Here is a 22,157-nt window from a genome sequence, read left to right on the forward strand (position 1 = left end):
AATGGAGAGCAAATTGAAACTTAATCTTCTCAGATTTACAGTAATTTCAAATGCATCTCCACTAGTGTTTGAGAGCTCAACAATGTCTAAAACTGTGCTCCAAATATACAAGATACCGTAGACATTAGACAGACCGCGATCAAAACTTCAATATGAATTCTCAACAAATTCTTCATGCTATGATCTGAGCTATACTGTTTAAAGCTCTGCACTCTTACTACATATCAATTATAGTCTCACATGTGTCTTTTTATACATCTCCTAAGGAACTTTAAGAGAAACAAAATCGATTCTTAAATGACACATGATTGAGAACTCCACAAGCCATGGAAAGAGCAATGATTTTTTTCCTCTGGGTCTGTAAATCTCTTTTAATGTCACGGCTACATGTCTCTGCCCCAGATATAAGTGAGTCTGCAAGCGTGTTGCTTTTCTGGGGCTGTGACGCAGCCATCAAACACACAGCAACCCAAACAGCAAACAGAGCAGAGCTCAGAGCTTCATTACAGTCACATCAAACCTTCACTGGCCTGCTGGAGGGGAAGGCGGTCTCACTGTGGGTGTCTCTCTGTCTCTGGATGATGTCTGTAATCCCTTGGCATTTCCTCCTCATCACACTGATGAGATGAAACCTCTCCTGGGGTCAGTCTTGTTTGGTTTATCAGACATTCACCCTGTCCATCATGGCACACGGTGGCCACATTTGTAATTAGGGGATGCATTAGCCACAGACAAGCTAATTCAGGCAGTCAGGGTGCACACAAATGCAGGTAAACATGGGAAATGTCTAGCATGGTAAACACTTGGAGCTTCAAAAACTATCATGAGAAAGTGTTTATGCTATAACAAAGGGTAGAGGTGGATCACACATGAGTTTCACAGCATGAGGGCTACCACAACCTGAAAACAATGCCGTGTTTACAAAGTGATAACTGCTTTTAACAAAGATCAAACTCACTGAATTTGCCAAAACGTACCATATTAGTGGTAAATTTGAAAGATATTCATTATTGATATATTATATTTGAGTTTATTTGAAAATTAATTTGACACTCAGTAGCAAGTAGACTAGATATCCACAAGCAGAACTATATATATTCTAGGTATATAGAAAACATTAATAATAAAGTTTTCAAAATAAACTGGTTAGTTACCCGAGTGACTGACTGAGTAATCAACATTAAGGGATTTAAGGATTAAGATACAATCTTGAATTCAAAAACAGCTAGGATTCAAAAAATGAATGGATCTAAAGGTGTGTTTAGAAAAAGTTAGAGATTAAGTTAAAAATAACTTTAAGAAGTCTAAAAAAAAATAGCGCAAGGCAACATATTGGATAAACACCCATTTTAAAATAAAATGATTAAAAAATGAATAAAATTAATCAAATTAACAAAATTAATAAAATAAATAAAAAAATAAAATTCATAAAATTAAATAAAATAAAATAAATTAAAATAAATTAAAATTATATTAATAAAATTAATAAAATCAAAATCCACATTACAAAATTAAATATAACAATAATAATCATTATTATTATTATTATTAAAAAATCTACATTAACAGACACTAATAGACTAGACGTTTGCTGGTACAATTCTATAACTACACCAGTCTACTTTTGTGGTAGCAATTAATTAAATTATCTTCGCATCCCATTTATGGCGCATAAAACAAAGTGCTTTAAATTTTTCTTTTCTTGTTTAAGTGTGTTCCTTAAACAGAATGAACTGCAAAATGGACCAGAGTTTTTGCTGATAGTGAAGGATTTAGCTATGAAAGAAAGGTTTGCAAAGGCTGATGAGACAAAAGTCCACTTTTATGGACCGTAGAAGAATCATGCACAACCACCTTAGAGACGCGTTTCAATAACTGCCTTTAACTCTGAGGTCTCATTCTTAGAGTTCACTGCATCTGACTGATGCCTCTTTACACCCACTAATGTCTCTGAGATTTAGTCAGGCTAGAGACCAGATGATAAGACAGAAATAAGTGCAGAATAAATCCCAGTTTGATTAACTTTCACAAGGAAAACTATCAGTTCCCCACAGCACCTCAAAGCCTGAGGCTGTAAAAGCATCCATTTTTATTCTTCAAGCAGATCAATCCCTTTATGAGTTCCGCTCTGGTCAATAGACCTGCTAAATATACACACACAGAATGGTCGTGATGCGCTTTCACTCGGCTCTATTTCGAGAACATGAATCAGATGAGAAGCAATACAATATAGGAAATAATATCCGGCCTCAGATGCAGCGCATTAGAGGAGATTGGGGTCAAAACGGGGAGAAAAGGGATGATTTGAAGAGCTGAGCCTTTACTTGAAAGGAACTTGAAGAACACAGCCACAGCTGAAGCTAATGAAAGGGCAGAGTGATTTATCTATGGCTGTGCTGCTGATGATATTATGAAAATTCACAATGTATTTCCAATGATCTGCTAATGATATCAATATAATTATTTTTATTTATCCACTTCATAAAGATTGTCATAAGTTTCACAATAGTTTGAGATGTTTTAATATTGTCTTTGACTCAGCCTTAAGTACTGAAAATTGCAAAATTACAGTTGGTAAGTTAGGTATATATATATATATATATATATATATATATATATATATATATATATATATATATATATATATATATATATATATATATACATATATATACACACAACAATCAGATATCAGATACAGAAGTCGCCAACTTTCTGCAGAGTCAATAGCTACAGACCTCCAAACTTCGTGTGGTCTTCAGATTAGCTCAAGAACAATGTGTAGAGAGCTTCATGGAATGGGTTTCCATGGCCGAGCAGCTGCATCCAAGTCTTACATCACCAAGTGCAATGCAAAGCGTCGGATGCAGTGGTGTAAAGCACGCCGCCACTGGACTCTAGAGCAGTGGAGACGTGTTCTCTGGAGTGACGAATCACACTTCTCTGTCTGGCAATCCTATGGTCGAGTCTGGGTTTGGCAGTTGCTAGGAGAACGAGTGTAAAGTTTGGTGGAGGGGTTGGGCTTGAACCCTTAGTTCCAGTGAAAGGAACTCTTAATTCTTCAGCATACCAAGACATATTGGACAATTTCATGCTCCCAACTTTGTGGGAACAGTTTGGGGATGGCCCTTCCAATCCTGACCTCAACCCGATAGAACACCTTTGGGATGAATTAGAGCGGAGACTGTGAGCCAGGCCTTCTCGTCCAACATCAGTGCCTGACCTCACAAATGCACTTCAAGAAGAATGGTCAAAAATTCCCATAACACACTCCTAAACCTTGTGGAAAGCCTTCCCAGAAGAGTTGAGGCTGTTATAGCTGCAAAGGGTGGGCCAACTCCATATTAAACCATACGGATTAAGAATGGGATGTCATTAAAGTTCATGTGCAAGTAAAGGCAGGCGTCCCAAAACGTTGGGCAATATTGTGTGTGTATTATATATATATATATATATATATATATATATATATATATATATACATACACAGAGAGAGAGAGAGAGAGAGAGCTGCATCTGGGATGTCAAGGCCTTCCTGGTGCCTGGGTAAAATTATCTTGTTTATTTTCAAGCCAAGACATAACAGGCAGTCTATAAACACTCATACTGTACAGAATGAAACCACAGCCCTCCAAGACCCCAAACCCCTCACTCTTACAAGCAAACAACATCTACTCTATCTGGAGCCAGAAAAACAATGAAAATAGTGACCTGTCTTTACTGTAATGGCAAATGCTGCAATGGAAATATGAAAACACAACTGAGTAACTCGAGCTGCCCACAACAGTCCACAGGTGCCTGCACAAATTTCATAGGTAGGATGACCAGGCGTCCTATAGTTTACATGACATATTTGCAGTTTCACAAAGTAAAACATGCAAATGTGTCCTCATGGAAAGATGTGTTAAGCTCACTGACTAAAAATAACTTTCAAAGTCTCTTAGCTGGAGAAAGGGTAAAATGAAAATGTTTTTTCAAGAATGTGCTGCAAGAAGTCAAACTTGCGTTTGATTCTTTTCTAAATCTTTGTAAACAGAATATAAAGCACAGAAGGAAGGTTGAAATACTACTGTTATCGCAATCATTATTTCAGACAAAAAATGACTTAAGGACAAAAACTTTGGTCACAGGTTATGTGTTTGCATGCGATGGATTGTAAATCAGTGAGGGGAAGAAGAGGTCACCACACAAAGACACAGATTAGCACAGTCAACATGCCACTTTAGAGCTTTACACAGTCAGATAAGAGCGGTGGAGAGGAAACGCTCTGTCACAATATATGAGCCTGGAGAAGTGATTATACTAACCTATGTATTGAGTGCAAAAGAAGGCCTCCTGTACATTTCTGTGTCATAGACCAATAATCTGAGAGGACGAGAGCAGCCAGAGTGACCCCTAGTGTCTATGATAAGAACTGAGACACAACAAGCTCAGATGAATAACACATTACTGACTTATTCTACCTTTGCAACTATTTTTTATTATCAAACAAGCTTTTGCTCTTTTCGTTCTATGGAAGTTTCTAGTTTTAAACAGAATTTAATGGAAATTATGTAAAATATGGTAAAACATTTGGCATAAAACAGGCACTTTGGAGAGTTAACATGTATAACATCATTTCTCCATGGTAAATTAAAATATTAATTAATTTATTTCTATTATTAACACTTTTAATACTTTTATTCAGTATGTCAAGCATGCATAACATTGATCAAAAGTCACAGGAATACATTACATTTTAAAATAGAAAACAGTTATTTTAAACTGTAATAATATTTCACAATATTACTGTTTTTACAGTATTTTTAATCAAATAAATACAGCCTTGGTGAGCAGATTTCTTTCAAAAACATCAAAAACCATACAGTCCCCAAACTTATGAACAGTATTGACAAGTCATTTTTTTCTCTCTCTTTGCAGTGACTGTAAGAAGCAACTGATTCGAATCTGATTGAAAGTTTCTGTTGTTTTTAAGAAAGAAAAATGGATGATAAAAAATGCTCAACATTGTCACAATTCCTTCCAGTCCACTTAACAATAATATCCAAACAATTTTTACCAACTTATGAATGCAAAACCAGTTTAACTCCAAGCAAACAATCTGAACTCTGATGTCCTAAGGCCTCTAGTCCACACCAAGAGCTCTAGTGTGAAAATGCCCTTAAACTGAGTTAAAAGTGTCAACTGTCACAACAAAAGACAAACTAAATCATGGTTGACAGACACAGCATCAGGGCGCTGCTGAAAAGCCTCAAGATAATCTGAGTGACAGACGCTGAAGGAGGAGCCTGAAGAACACGCAGCATAATCAAACCCATCGCAGCTCTGCATCAACACAGCTTCGACCTTCAGCAAAGGCTTTCCTTGTAGATAAAACACAATAATTATTCGTACTGCCTCCATTATGGAAATAAAGCTTTCTCTTTCTTTCGTTCTCTCTGAGCGGATAGTCAGTGTCAAATGGGGTCGAGTACAGACTGGGGACCGTTCTGACTGAGATGGAGCGATTGCGTTTTAGCTAGAGGACAGGGATCAGGATAAAAGGAGCAGAGGAAGGAAGGAAGTATGGAAAGACAGGAAAGGAGGAGAGCAGGGCTGGGTTGTACAAATGTGACATCCAGTAGAGACTGAAATTGTGGTAGATATACAGTATTTGTGTGGTGAACAGGACTGTTTTATGTTATTTCCACTACACACTTTTTTTCTCCATCACAAATGTTTTAGGACGATATTTTCTACCTATTTTCTGTTTGCCAGCCATAATTTCAGTGTATCTCTAATATTATACTATAAAAAAGTGGTTCTTCAAAGTTTATTAAAGGCGACCTCTAATGCCCCTTTCACAAGATGTAATATAAGTCTCTGGTGTCCCCAGAATGTGTCTGTGAAGTTTCAGCTCAAAATACCCCACAGATCATTTATTATAGCTTGTCAAATTTGCCCCTATTTGGGTGTGAGCAAAAACACACCGTTTTTGTGTGTGTCCCTTTAAATGCAAATGAGCTGCTGTTCCCGGCCCCCTTTCCAGAAGAGGGCGGAGCTTTAACAGCTCGCGCTTCGGTTGCTCAACAACAACAAAGCTGGAGAATCTCACACAGCCAAAATGAGGATTGTCAGTAACGGTGTTCAGCCTTACATTGTTCAAACCGGAGTCGACATTGATGGAGAGACTCAGGAAGAAGTTACAACTTTTAGAATGAAACTGGATGTTTCTGAATTGTTAGTGGATACATTTATGTAGTTGCTGTGGAGTTGATTCAACTCATTGACTAGCATGTGCCGTCATGTTAATCTTTTGTGCAAATCCAGTGTTGAATTGACCCTCATTTGTGAAGCAGTTCGGCGTAAAATGACAGCATGATAACAACACTCTACTACAACAACTCTTCCTCTTCTCTAAAGCAGCCCAACATGGCCTCACCCCCTTTGATGTGTGTTCTCGGGGGCGGGGTTTATGTAAATTAAGGTTAGTGATGTCACTAACCCAGGAAGAAACTCATTGTAGTCCCTACCAGCCATTTGTTGTAGTCCTTAAAAAGTGATTTCTGTAAAAGAAAATATCTCAGTTTGCATTAAACTTTGAGCGTCGCAACTTTGCAGATGTTGTTTATGCTCAAACAGCAACATTACACACTAACTAAAGTTAAAAAAGTGAAATCATAATAAAAAATAAAAAAAATCATGTAAATAAATGTCTTACCTTTTCTTTGTCATTACTGGAGAAAGTTACTAGCAACTTCTGAGTGAAAATTGTTTCAAAGTTAAACCAAGTTTTTGTTTCAGTGTAGTATTACAGTTTTACACGTGTTTTACACAAAGAAAGATATGATCATTGAGTGCTAAATGAAAACATTATTTGTTTTCAATTACTATGTTTTGCAATGAAGTGACATCAATTGTTGAATATTCTCTTGTGGACTCTTGCCTCCCAAACACAGACACACACATACTGGTTTCCATGTTTTATGAGGACTTCCCATAGACATAATGGTTTCATCAACTGTTCAGTCCCCATACACTAACCCTACCTATCACAGAAAACTTTCTGCATTTTCAGATTTTCAAAACAATTGATTTAGTATGATTCATAAGCTGTTTTCCTCATGGGGACCAAAAAAAAAAAAGTCACCATAAAGTCTAAATTTACTGTTATTACTATCCTTGTGAGGACATTTGGTCCCCATAACATGGGGAATACCAGGTACACACATAAACACACACACACACAGCATCTGTTCCTCTCTTCCATCCATGGAAAACAATGAAGATACACCCACTCTGACTTCACGTGTAACAGCACGTTTTCCTGAGTGGTCTTTCTAAAAGGAGTAGCACAAACACACACACACACACACACACACACACACATCCCCAGCAGAACACAAAAAGCGTAAACATCTCTCCTCTCACAACGGCTATCAACAAAAACACGGGGGTGTGAATCTTCCTGTGGTTTGATGTCATTCTAACCTATTACATACCACCGCTGTGAGAGCCAAAGCAAACGAACAAACCCAATGCTTATCAAACTTATCTTGCTTAAAAAACTCCGGAAATCCAGACAGTTCTGTAATCTAAAAAATTTTTTCACATCATTGTGGTTCTCTGCTTGACAAACTTTTTATGTAACATGTTTGTTTACAGAGTTTGAAAGGAACCAACACCTGACCAGATCCTCGTCAGCTGCTCACGGGTATGTTATCTCATCCCCAGCAACTGTGAGAACTCCATACTCACATAATTACCTGATATCTAATACACTGCTATTACTAATGAAAAGTGCCGCATGACTTAATAACATTACTCATACCACCATGATGATCTACTTTCTTTGACATTGTAAATAAATGTTTAACTTAATACACTCTGGACGATGATTTAAAGAATGAGAAAACAAGATCATACATGTTCATATTAAGCTGTAACATCTGCTCCGTTCAAAAACACCTTGTGAGATCCCAACGCACTTAGAATAACAGTGTGTGTGTGTGTGTGTGTGTGTGTGTGTGTGTGTGTGTGTGTGTGTGTGTGTGTGTGTGTGTGTGTGTGTGTGCGCGTGTGTGTACCTGGTATTCCCTATGTTATATGGACCAAATGTCCCCACAAGCATAATAATACCAATACATTTTGACCCTATGGGGACTTTTTTGGGGTCACCATGAGGAAAACAGCTTATAAATCACACAGAATGATCTTTTTTGAAAATCTGAAATAGCAGAAAGTTTTCTGTGAAAGGTAGGTTTAGGGCTAGGGTTAGTGTAGGGGGAAAAAAGATGCAGTTAGTACATTATAAAAATCTTTACGTCTATGGAATGTCCCCATAAAGCATGGAAACCAGTGTCTGTGAGAGTGTGTGTGTGGTCCTGGTAAACTCTATCTTATGACCCCACAAATATGGCAATACTCGAAATTCTTGACCTTGCAGGGAAATTTTTTGGTCCAAATGAGGAAAACAGCTTATAAATCATACTAAGTGATTTTTTTCGCAAATGTAAACATGCAGAAAGTTTTCTGTGATGGGTAGGTTTAGGGTATAATATTATATATATATATAAAGTCATTATATAGATACAAATATATAAAGTATATACATGAAAATGTATGCATATAAAATATGACATATATATATACACTGAATATTAGGGGTGTAAAGGTACACAAACATGACGGTTCGGTACATACCTCGGTATTGCATTTAGCATAAATGCTATCAGAGACGGTGTTGAGGACGTTACGTCCATCTCAGATGACCTACTCGTCTCCCTTTGCCAAGTGCGTGAGCGGCTTTTAATTTACGAGCAGAAAGGACATTAGGCAAATGAGAAGAAAAGTGCTTCATCTTGCTCAATGATAAATGCCAGATGAAAGCAGCAAGGACTGCAATCAAAATGCCAATATCCTAAAATTGATTTTAGGGTGAAAGAGAAATGCTTGCTAAGATCACATTATGTTCGCCATCCCTCTCTATGTACCGAAGGCTGGGCAGGACATACTGACTTTGTTTCTTAATTGCCAAATGGCAACGCGTGTTTATATGGAGACAGCACAATATACTATCTATGCACAAAGCTGAAATCTAAAATAATATCTCAAAAAAAAAAAGTCCTAACTGAGCGATTTCTGGCTAGAATATGCTGCAAACTAGACCAGATTTTGTGTCAGATGTCTAATGACAGTGTTCACCACGTCCTCAGAGCCCCTCATTATCACAATGGCTGGTAATATCCGCTGCTGTTGTATGAACGCTCATAAATACATCTGACCCTTTTGTCCATCTCTCTTTTGCCTCCCTCATTCTCTACACACGTCTGGTGTCTCTGTTGAAGCTTGATTTGTGGCCAGACCAGCAGATAGAAGCACAAAGACATTTCTGGCCTTTCTCCAAGCAGCCTGGTCTCATAATATCAAAGCAGAGTGCAGAGCAGACCGTCAGGGACTATCACCAAAATTCACCACTGTACCAAAATCCTTCATTGTGAAGCGTAGTGAGCCATGATAAGCATTTGGTTGTATGGTGGCCTTGAGCCAATGTGGAAGTGGTACAATGGTCTGTACACCGCAGATATCGAGTGCTCTTTATCCATGCTAAATGCTTATTTGACATGCATGGATTACCACCAAGAAAATGTCATTCCGGACAGAGTCCGAGCGCTTGGTGCCAACATGGATAGGGAAGATGAGGGCACATGGTGCAAAGATAAGATTGTAGAGAAAGATGAATAATGCCTGAAACATACACTTGATGTTTGAATTCATAACACATTTGCATTCATTTATGCATTCCTCAGATTCTTTTATTTAAAGTGACTTATACTGCATTCAAAGTATACATTTTATTAGTTCATGCATTCCCTGGAAATCGAACCCATGGCTTTAGTGTTGCTAACGCCATGCTCTATGTTTGAGCTACAGGAATAACACGTCTGAAGAGGAATATTGATGGTAATTTTTTTTTTTTTTTTTTTTTACATTATCGAAAGATTTTTATGTTTAGCAAAGCTATTTGATTAAAACATAGCAAAAACCGTAATACTGCGAAATATTATTACAATTACAAATAACTCTTTTCTATTATAATATATGTTAAAATTGTATTTATTCCTATGATGCAAAGCTGAATTTTCAGCATCATTACTCCAGTCTTCAGTGTCACATGATCCTTCTAATCATTCTAATATGCTATTTTGCTGTTTAAGAAACATTTATTATTATCAATGTTGAAAAGAAAAGCAAAAGAATAGCATTTATCTGAAAAATAAATCTTTTGTAATATTAAAAATGTATGTACTGTCAAATTTGATCAATTTAATGTGTCCTTTCTAAATAAAAGTATTAATTTCTTTAAAATAGAACTACCTTTGGACACTTTGTTGGTTTTATACTATTAACAGGAGCAAAGCGGCATGCAAATCTGAGACAATCGATTGAAAGTGCAAAAGAGAGGAGAGCAAAGAGGTGAAGAGCCCTGATAAAGTTTGCATTTTATGATGACCCAGACAGAAATGCAGAAATGAAGTGATTGCCCTATCACAAGTTGCAGCACCTCTCACAGTTCATTAGAGGACACCTATACAGGAGTATGGGACAAAACAGTCCATGAAAACGCAAAGTAATTCCTCAAACAATTACTGAAACCACTGATATTGAGGCGATAAGACTGAGTACCATTATGTGTTTATTTTAGAAATATTAATGCTCCAAAAGAAAGATGAAACTACACTGTTAAAAAAAAAAGATTTTGCTTTTAATTCAATGTGTTACTTTGTATTGAAATTGTGTGAAATTTTCAAGCAACTTCTGAGGGAAAATTGTTTCGACGTAAATCCTACACCAATTTTTTTGCAGTTTACACTACTCAACTGAACCGCACACCAATTTCTATCTGAATCCACCAGACAGCATAGAGCGAATCCATTTACTTCACCAATCAACTTATAGTGCAACAAAGATCAATGTGGGACATTTATCTAAAACACATTCATTTATGTCTAAAGTGAATGCAAACAGATGTAGAAATATTGGTCAGTGGCATTAGGCCTTTGTGTTAGGATTTACCTTTTCAGAGCTCTACAAGCTAACTGTCGAAATAGGAACAATTTAGTCATGCACACAAGCAGCTCATTGCTATGATAATCAATTGAGTGGCTGTAAAAGCACACGGCGAGCTCGAGATGAAATTTTACAACCTGCAATATTTCAAGCGTACCACAACCTCCAGATATTAAAGGACATCCACTCAAGCAGAGTGTTGTGGCTGTAAAAACTGACGTGTCCTCTTAGTGATTGACATTGTGGTTTACCATCATCTGGTCAAGAACAAACGGGTAAATACACTAACTAGTCTAAAAAAAGCAAAGGTTCAAAAAGAGGTCATGCAACTGTACTTGAGGATGTGGGTTTACCTTCCCCGTCCTGGACAGTTTAAGCGGAAAGAAGCAAAAGAACAGGAACTTCCCCCAGTTGAGAAGAGCCGCCAAGCACCAGTTCAGACGGGCCATCCTGGTCCGTATCTCGTACCCTGAACGTCCTTCTACGATATCCCAGCACACTCGATTCAATTATGGTCCTGTCACGAGGATAAAGGGAGCCAGCCTGCGAATCCAAAGTCAAATGACCGGTCCCTCTTCATTCACTTGCTCGGTTCTCTAGAAACGGGGCGTCCCTGAGACCATCGCTCGACTCAGGTTCGGTGTACCCCTGATGTGAGCGCGTGCGGAGGGTTGCTGCTGCCTCTCACTCACTGGATGCTGCAGTGCACTTCCAGCCATGAGAAGCAGAGGAGAGGAGGGGGAATGGGGGGGGGGGGGGTCACAGCGTTCATCACCGACAGAGAAACACAAGGGATCACTGCTTGAGACCAAAATTGCCACAACACGAGTGTTGAATACAAATAAAAACTGCCATTGGCGAGTAAATAAAAGGAGTTACCATGTGACTGGTAACTTTATGGTAATCTCAATTGACAAACAGACCCTTTCTGATCAAAATCAAACACTAACACTGCCTAATAAAGAAAATGCATCTTATAACAACTTTTTCCATTCAATTTGCTAAAGAACACAGTAAATCAGGTGGAGGAATAGAATAGAACATAATAGCTTGCAAATTTGTTGTGTATAAGAAATGTTTAATAAACAATGTGACAGTGTGCTTTTTTCCCCAAATCAAACACTAAAACTGCCTAATAAAGAAAATGCATTTTATAACAATTTCCATTGGATTTACTAAAGAACACAGTAAAACCAATGGAGGAATAGAATAGAATAGAATAGAATAGAATAGAATAGAATAGAATAGAATAGAATAGAATATTGGATTTGCTAAAAAACACAGTAAAACCAATGGAGGAATAGAATAGAATAGAATAGAATAGAATAGAATAGAATAGAATAGAATATTGTATTTACTAAAGAACACAGTAAAAGCAATGGAGGAATAGAATAGAATAGAATAGAATAGAATAGAATAGAACAGAACAGAACAGAACAGAACAGAATAGAATATTGGATTTAGTAAAGAACACAGTAAAACCAATGGAGGAACAGAATAGAATAGAATAGAATATTGGATTTGCTAAAAAACACAGTAAAACCAATGGAGGAATAGAATAGAATAGAATAGAATAGAATATTGTATTTACTAAAGAACACAGTAAAAGCAATGGAGGAATAGAATAGAATAGAACATAATAGCTTGCAAATTTGTTGTGTATAAGAAATGTTTAATAAACAATGTGACAGTGTGCTTTTTTTCCCAAATCAAACACTAAAACTGCCTAATAAAGAAAATGCATTTTCTAACAATTTCCATTGGATTTACTAAAGAACACAGTAAAACCAATGGAGGAATAGAATAGAATAGAATAGAATAGAATAGAATATTGGATTTGCTAAAAAACACAGTAAAACCAATGGAGGAATAGAATAGAATAGAATAGAATAGAATAGAATAGAATATTGTATTTACTAAAGAACACAGTAAAAGCAATGGAGGAATAGAATAGAATAGAACAGAACAGAACAGAATAGAATAGAATAGAATAGAATAGAATAGAATAGAATATTGGATTTAGTAAAGAACACAGTAAAACCAATGGAGGAACAGAATAGAATAGAATATAATATTGGATTTGCTAAAAAACACAGTAAAACCAATGGAGGAATAGAATAGAATAGAATAGAATAGAATAGAATAGAATAGAATAGAATAGAATATTGGATTTGCTAAAAAACACAGTAAAACCAATGGAGGAATAGAATAGAATAGAATAGAATATTGTATTTACTAAAGAACACAGTAAAAGCAATGGAGGAATAGAATAGAATAGAACAGAACAGAATAGAATAGAATAGAATAGAATATTGGATTTAGTAAAGAACACAGTAAAACCAATGGAGGAACAGAATAGAATAGAATAGAATATTGGATTTGCTAAAAAACACAGTAAAACCAATGGAGGAATAGAACAGAATAGAATAGAATAGAATAGAATAGAATATTGTATTTACTAAAGAACACAGTAAAAGCAATGGAGGAATAGAATAGAATAGAATAGAATAGAATAGAATAGAATAGAATAGAATATTGGATTTACTAAAGAACACAGTAAAACCAATGGAGGAATAGAATAGAATAGAATAGAATAGAATAGAATAGAATAGAATAGAATAGAATAGAATAGAATAGAATAGAATAGAATATTGGATTTACTAAAGAACACAAAAACAATTGAGGAATATAATATAATATAATATAATATAATATAATATAATATAATATAATATAATTAGAATAGAATAGAATATTGGATTTACTAAAGAACACAGGCAAACCAATGGAGGATTAGAATAGAACAGAACAGAACAGAACAGAACAGAATAGAATAGAATAGAATATTGGATTTACTAAATTTTTATTTATTTATTTATTTATTGCTACTGGAGTTTACATTAGAGACACTATTAAAATGTGTAAATAAATAAATATGTTATGTGTCTATATTAAATATAAATATATTTAGGCTAGCATTAAACATGTTTTGCAGTACAGTAATGATGATGAGAATTTGCATTGCCGAAAAAAAAATTCGGGAAAATGTGCTTAACTGTCATGAAAATGTCCTAATGTAAATGTAAAATCTAAAGGTTTCAAAAACAGGCTTAATTTTCTTTGAGCAAAACATAAATATATTGTGAATATATCATCCAGCCCTTAAGGAGACACAGCATTTTGATTCAAGATGCCATAACATCACATCCACGGGTACAATGGAAAATGACATGTAGAAATGACCAGATGAAATGGAGTACAGCACCCGAGGGAGATCCTGTTAGGACAGGAAGAAGCAGCATAATTAAGATTGACTAGCTCTAACAAATTGCAAAATGGGCTTGCTCTTGACCCTGTGGGACGTTTCTGCCTGTCTGAGTAAACGTTCTCATTAGGAATATTAAGAATAACAGATTTCACAATCACAACAAACCCACAGTCACATCTGATGGGTACATTATGCTCATGGAGAGAGAGCAGTACATTAAATATATGTTAGCCATAAATGAATGCAGAAAGATTATATAGAAACTTAAATCTAAATGTCAAAACCAACACAGGGTTTTTATAGCAGATGAAGAATTGAGGAGAAACAGCTGGTGCCTCAGTTTACCACATGACAAATATAGCCAATGACAATGTTCATAGAACGGCACCATCTCATAATACAATCACATCAGTGTTCATAGGTAAACTATGAATTTAAAGTCCCCCTGTAGTCAATTTTATCCCTTAAAACTCATCTTTGATCACCAAAATAACATGTAATTTGTTTTTCTGTGAAAAAAAGTTCTTCATGCCTTAAAATAGCTTGAATGTAACTCTACACCCTTGCCTCATTTAATATATGGGGATCAAGGAATATGTAAATTAGCTCCACCTGCACTCGCTCACACCAGCTCAGAGATCCACTCGGTCAACTTACTGAGGTAAACGCTACACAATGTTATCGCTTTTACAACATCGGACACATAACAGTGATTAATATGATTATCCTTTTATCAAACAGCTAATAATGTGTTGTTAATGTTACACAAACCATGTTCTCGTTCGCCATGTCAGAGTCAGACTGCCTTCTGAAAATCAATGTCTTTACAAACGCTTTCAACAACTCAGAACGTCAGTAAAGAAAGGCATATAGTTCATCAAAACATCATAATACACATCATACACCCACCATATTGCTAAATCTACACGACTCCCCTGCTAGTTCACTGTTAATGATATGCTAAAGCCCGCCGGCACATTGACAAGATTGGTTACAAGGTAGTTTCAGACGTCACAGATACTGTACCAGCGATTTCAAACCGTGGGTTTGAGACTGTCTTTTATCACAGCAATTTTAAGGAGAAAATACTCAGCAATGGTGTTGACTTATGAATTTGCACATGGTTTCTAGTATATTAAAAACACCACAGAGACATATAAACATTAAAAACTTGGTATCATAACTGTCCAGTGATTTAAAATACCTTTTGGATAACAGCAATCCAATAATGCATTGTGACAACATATTTGAGATATATTAACAACCCAATACTAAAAAGCATAGATAAAAATATTTGAATTTAAAATGTACTATTTTTCTTTTTTAAAATATTAGCGTGTGAAATGTATTCTTTATGCTTTTTTAATATCCCGTCTTTAGCTTAGCAACTACAAACTAATGAAATCAATAGAATCCCATGCAAATCGGTCACATATGAGGTTCGAGTCCACTGTATCAGTTTCGTCTCAGTTAAATGCAGCATGCATCTATCACATTACAAAGCTGAAAGTGGATACGGTGTGTGCCTATGATCAAACACCTTTAATCTTCTGCATGAATGCCTGTTTTATTGAGACAGAACAGATTCAGTTTATAGAGTCTGTTTTTGGAACACTGGGAAAAACAGACAATGGAGGGGGTACAGTTTTTGGATAGGATGCTGAGTGGACTGTGTCTAATTCAGTGGTGGTGTCAGACCGGACATTCATTTTCACAATATCCACACTGTACAAAATGGGGTGATACTGTTGATTTAAGATGTCACACAGCAGCCCTTTTTGGAAATACTCAAATCACACAAATAAAAGTGAACCAAAGCCACAAATAAAAGCTGGAGGTATGCATGAAAATAGTTGGATACACACTTTTCAAATTTAAATTCACCAAAACCTCCAACAAACACATTTGTCCATTCACTTACAGGAACAACTCAAATCCATACAATAAAACTAATTATAAAACAGTTAGTTCCTGTCCTTGATTTTGATTGGTCAATAGCTGTTTTATTCGCGATAAAACACGGCTATGACCGCTTCACCAACGGTTCTGTGTATCACTACACAAAACCCTTAGCAACCACTCTTAGCAACGTAAACTGTATGTTCTCAGTTGATATTGTTCATTGATGTTTACTGTATTATGTAGAAGATTATTGTGAGAAAGAAATCGAGTGAGCGAGTTTATTACCTGCACTCAGATTTAGCATTTTCCTTCAGGTCAGTCCATTGTTCATTATAAAAAATCTGTTTAAATGTCTGATGTATTATCTTGACCTTTTAACAGTTAAGGGGTTTTCCCGTGACTGACAGTGCTAGTCAAAGCATTTGTCAGTTGCGTCTTCACAACAGTTCAGTCTTTTCAATGTAAAAGTCTTCGCTACTGACTCACACACTCATAAAGACAGTCTTTGCCGCCATCTAATGGTGTAATAATGTAACTTCTGTTGCTGTTCACAGTCAGGGACTATTTATTCTGGTGTAAGGAAGGCTTTTAGTAAGAGTTTACTTCATGAAATTTGCATTGTTACATATTTTTGGCTTTAATATTTGTATTGAGTGGTAACCGTTTTATAAAAGCAATAAGGTACTCGAGGCTAGTGCTGTATCATGTATAAGTCACAGCGGAAGGGGATGTAGGCACTCCGCTTCGCTTCCCAAACAACGCCCTTCAGCCGTGACTTGTTCACGATACAGCACAGCCTCTCATACCTTATTGCTTATGTAAATTGATCAAAACTGAAGACATTTAAAGACATTTATAATGCTACAAAAATAATGTCTATATACTTCTTTTAATAACATTAAAAGTCTTCCCAATCCCAAACCTTTAAATGCTAGTGTATTAATATACACTTCCGAAAGACATGTTTTATGCACTATTTTTGTGCTGTAGATGGTATAAATTATAGCTGTTATATAATTAAGAGTAAATTAATTTGTATGAACGTCGCATTTGTTCCCTTGCTGGAGAGAAAAACTAAATAAAACATCCTAAGGTAGTTTGCATGTCGTAGCTGGTATAAGCTGGTTTACCAGCAAAGCCAAACAGGTGTTTAGCTGGTCACACAGCCTGACCAGCTGACAAGTACACAAAAACTAGTAAAGCAGATTGGGCAGGCTTAGAGACTAGTTTATCCAACCTAGGCTGGTTAAAACTGTATTTTTCAGCAGGTTTACATGGCTAAAACCAATCCCTATAACCCCCTAAAATGTGCACCATCTCAACAAACCATGTCACTCCCTGCAGATGTCCATATTAAATTATTTCCTCACAAAAAGTAGCTAAACAAATTTCCATCAGACAGATATCCATCAGATGCAACCCTTCGCTCAGTGTCTGTGTGCATTACTCATAAAATCACAGAGGATGTGGCTCTGCTCGCTTTATGAGGGGGAAATGAGATGGAGGGAAATCTGCAAACATGTGGATACATAACCTCGGCCTGGGTGGGTCTCTGCTGTGTCCTGTTTTCCAGGGAACACTTCACACTTTCATCCAAAAACTAGAAAAATCGCAGTTTTGACAGCTGTGTTATCTTCCATTACAGAAAGAGAAATGATACGCCGCCATCTCCGCTGATAAGTGCTTATGCCTTCAGGACATCAAACACACGATCGCATGACACACGCTGAGCCTGGAGTGATCCGCGTTTTCTACAAAAGCGCTCTGATAGTGTCGGACATGAAAAGGCAGGAGACAGCTGGGTGGGGAACAGACAAGCTTCCTGTTTGAGCTGAAAAAAGAAAAACCTAGAAGCTTGTGTGTTCCTTGAAACCAGGGTCTTTCTGGGAAATCAGGAGAGACACAGGGCTTAGTTTTCATTGTTTTATGGTCATTGTTTAGGGAAGTGAAAGGGAAAGAAGAGGCCCTGAAGTGAGCGGTCTATCTACCTGACGCTGTTCCCGAGATAATCATCAAACCCACATCTGCTCTATGCATGATATTAAAATGATCATGAATTAAAGGCAGTAAAACAAATATGCCTACTACAATAATTAATAAATATTTCATGTTTTAAATTAATCAACATAAGTCTCTGATGTCCTCAGAATGTGTCTGAAGTCTACCTCACAGATCATTTATTATAGCTTGTCAAATTTGACCCTATTTGGGTGTGAGCAAAACACGGCGTTTTTGTGTGTCCCTTTAAATGCAAATGAGCTGCTGCTCCCGGCCCCCTTTTTAGAAGAGGGCGGAGCTTTAACAGCTCGTGCTTCGGTTGCTCAACAACAACAAAGCTGGAGAATCTCACGCAGCCAAAATGAGGATTGTCAGTAACGGTGTTCAGCCTTACATTGTTCAAACCGGTGTCGACACTGATGGAGAGACTCAGGAAGAAGTTACAACTTTTAGAATGAAACTGGACGTTTCTGAATGGTTAGTGGATAAATTTATGTAGTTGCTGTGGAGTTGATTCAAAACATCGACTAACTTTTGCCATGACACTGTTGTCGCTTGTGAAAACAAAATGTTGTCATGCAAATGAAATCCTAAAGGTATATAGGTGATTTCTTAATAAAATATTACCCTTGCCATTTTCTTGACAGGCGACAGGTTTCATGACATACACCCCAAGACTCTCAGGATCTCCAAAAGCTATTTCACTGGTCTATCGGTTTAACTTAATACATTTGCATTTTTCAGACAGAAAATTGCACCTGCAACAACTTTCTCTTATTTTGCAATACAGATTTACAATTCATAACATCTATCATACTGCATATTCTCAGCCTACATAAAAAAAAAAAATAAAAAAAAAATACACCAGCGACCAAAAAACTGCAAGAGCAGATGAAGTATTACACAGTCCCATGCTGCACTGCAGGTTGCGGGAAGATATACGCATTCTCACTTGGAAGCAAGTAGTGATACCAAACAGAAAGATATCATTATCATTGCAATTTAGTCAAATTTTTTGCTTAATTGAAATCGACCAACAAAGACAAGAGGTAAAGGATGTGAACGGCCTTTAATATCCATCTGTTAAGCTTGCTCAGCATGCTGTGGAGAAACGGTGAGAGTGGCTGCGCTTAATCAAATTAGATTTTGCGTGTGTGTGTGCGCGTGTGCCCTACGGCTGATGTTTTTTTATAGATACTGCACCATGAGCCAGTGCTACACTCAGTCCCATACATGCTATTCACTATTTGAAAATGAATAACTCCCTCCAGAATCACTTCCGCAGACTCGTTTTCTGTGTGCACAGCAAAAAGGAGGTTCATTTTTGCATTTTAACTCTATCCCATATTTCATAGCGATGTCAGTACAAGAATGTTGAGGTCTGGCGAACCACCATGACATCATATGATATGCTGAGGGACTGATTTGAAACACTCTATATAGGCAGCATCTATAGATTTCCCTTAACTGTAATGCTCAGTTTAGCATATATTACAGTGAGAATAATATTAAACCAAAGCAATATCACTATCTGCACATTAATACACCTCTGTACAGGTTTTTACATATACAAATAGATGCAAACCTCAACATAACATCAGTAACTGATGAAATCAATTACCCTTTCACCTCCTCCTATTGATCCTAAAGCCATTCGGAGGATTGAACAGTCTACAAATGGAGACATGACAAGCGTCTGACTAATTAATAGAAATTTCTCATTCAAAGGACCCAGATTCCATCAAAGAAGAGCTGCTCTTGAAAACCTGCATTCATGCATAAAATACACAACATTAAGCAACCCAGAGCATGTGCTCACAGGAACATATGCATGAGTATGTAGAACGCAAAAAATGCTGACATTCACACTTGTTTGTGAGACAAAAAGTAGTGGCAAGATATTCAATGGTCCTTAAACACTAGAATTAGACTGATAAAGGCTTTTCAATGGCCGACACCATTGAAAAGAGAGTAGGGAGGATAACAGGGCTATATAATATATCAAATAATAATTCCCTAATAATGATGTAGACTATATAAAATTAAGCAACATCACAATGATTATCACAATTATTTTTTCTCCATTTAATCATTTAGCATACACTAAAGGATGATCATTTTTGCATTGTATATTAAATATATAGATTCTGTTAAATTTAGGCTAAAATAATATAAAATAATATATAAAATTAAATGAAAAACATCAACTTAAACTTTATTGCCTTTTAGTTAGTTGACAAGGTAATAATTTTCATTTTTTTAAGTTTAAGTAGTAAAATTACTAAGACTGAAGCTAAATGGAAATATTCAAAATAAAATAAAAAAATAAAAAAAATAATCAAAAGCACATAACAAAAGCACTAAATTATGAAACTTCAACTAAAATTAAAATGAAATAAAAGCCAATTCGAAATATAAATAAATACTATAACAGCATAAATGATACTAAAATAAAAGTTACAAAGCAAATAAATGAATACTGATTATATATATATATATATATATATATATATATATATATATATATATATATATATATATATATATATATATATATATATATATATGTTATAGTATTTATTCATATTTACAATAATAAATTACATTTTAAAAAATGGAAACACGTGCATTATTCATTGATTTTGAAACGCATGCAAGGGGGAACTACTACTTCTGTTAATCGGCCTAATGGACGTGTTATCATCAGCCAATGCCGATTATCCCAAAATGGCCTACCATGAGGCAAAACATAATTTTATCACGACTGAACACTCTCAAACTGCCCTCAGAGGGAGAAAAGAAAATAGGAGGAGGGGTAGCAGGATTAGCCAAAGTATCCTGGGCTGCGGCAGCCCCACAATGAAGCTTTAATTGGACTCCTTTTGTCTCGAAATTGAACATTTCTGTGTGGGCCTTTAAGAACCTGCACAAAGGAGGGGAAAGGGAGGGAAAGAAAAGGCAAAGAGGAGGAAAACAGGGAAGAATATCCTCTTCAACTCTCTTCACTCAGGATATTTGGTGGCAGTGTCTTATCAAAGCTCTAAGATGGCTCATGGGGTCTCTTCCTCCACCTGAACAGTGCTTATTTAAGCCCGCTATTGAATGAAAACTAATCAGAGAGAGTGTGGGAACTCAAGCATACAGCCTAACAGAGATTCATACTCACTAAGGAACCTTCAGCTATGCCAGGCAGAGTTTCCTGCCCATATTATGATCACTTACAAGCTAAAAAAAAAATATTTTTGGAGTCTATTAGAATACATTTACACAATTTAAAATTCAAAACACATTTTTTTCATACTGCACATTGCTGTGGCACCTCTTTTCACTCTCTGCTGAGACACTTTTAGTTCCCGTCTCTTTAAGGCCAGTGTAAAATGATTCATGAACTCTTAATGTGTTAAAAATAAAAAAATAAAAACGACTTACAAGTTATCAGGATGAATCACTCTAGCGAATTACTCACTGAATCAGTGATACTAAATTAACATCTAGCTGACTTACTGTTTTTTATGGCATGTAAATAATAACACTCCAAAATAAAAGAAAAAAATAGAACCAAAAACGCAGCAAAGAAAATAAATCATTACCATTCATGTAGTGTCTTGGTCATGTGGCATGTTGTGGTCCGAATTTTCCCTAATTTCTACTGGAACACTGTAAAATCCAATAAGTAAACCTTACTTAAAAAAAGCATGCAAACCGATTGCCTTGAAAAAACCAAGTAAGGTGAAATAGGAATAGTATGTAGAACTAACAAGTGCCTGTCTAGTATTGTACACTTACAAGAGAGTTCCAGTAACTTAAAACAAATTTGTATCGTATACTTAATCATTTACTTTAGATGTACTTGTCTTAGTATAGACTACTCAGAATTACTATTTTAAACAACTAAATCATTTCAAGTAAAATACACTTTGTGAGTGAGTATTCCTAACTA

General features: G+C 36.1%; 1 protein-coding gene across 7 annotated transcripts in view; it reads right to left on the reverse strand.

Moving 5' to 3' along the window:
• Positions 1–22,157, reverse strand: part of tns1b (tensin 1b) — a 320,941-nt gene that overhangs the window by 229,782 nt on the left and 69,002 nt on the right. Inside the window, exon 1 of one of the 7 annotated variants that reach the window (XM_048194589.1) lies at positions 21,808–21,825. The exons of the other annotated variants lie outside the window; for them this stretch is intronic. Coding sequence (XP_048050546.1) covers positions 21,808–21,810 — 3 coding nt within the window. The 5' untranslated portion in view covers positions 21,811–21,825. Of the gene's footprint in view, positions 1–21,807; positions 21,826–22,157 lie in introns of those variants that run through there. 7 annotated transcript variants of the gene reach the window in all.

Source organism: Megalobrama amblycephala, linkage group LG6, assembly GCF_018812025.1.
Source record: "Megalobrama amblycephala isolate DHTTF-2021 linkage group LG6, ASM1881202v1, whole genome shotgun sequence".
NCBI classification, from domain to species: domain Eukaryota; kingdom Metazoa; phylum Chordata; class Actinopteri; order Cypriniformes; family Xenocyprididae; genus Megalobrama; species Megalobrama amblycephala.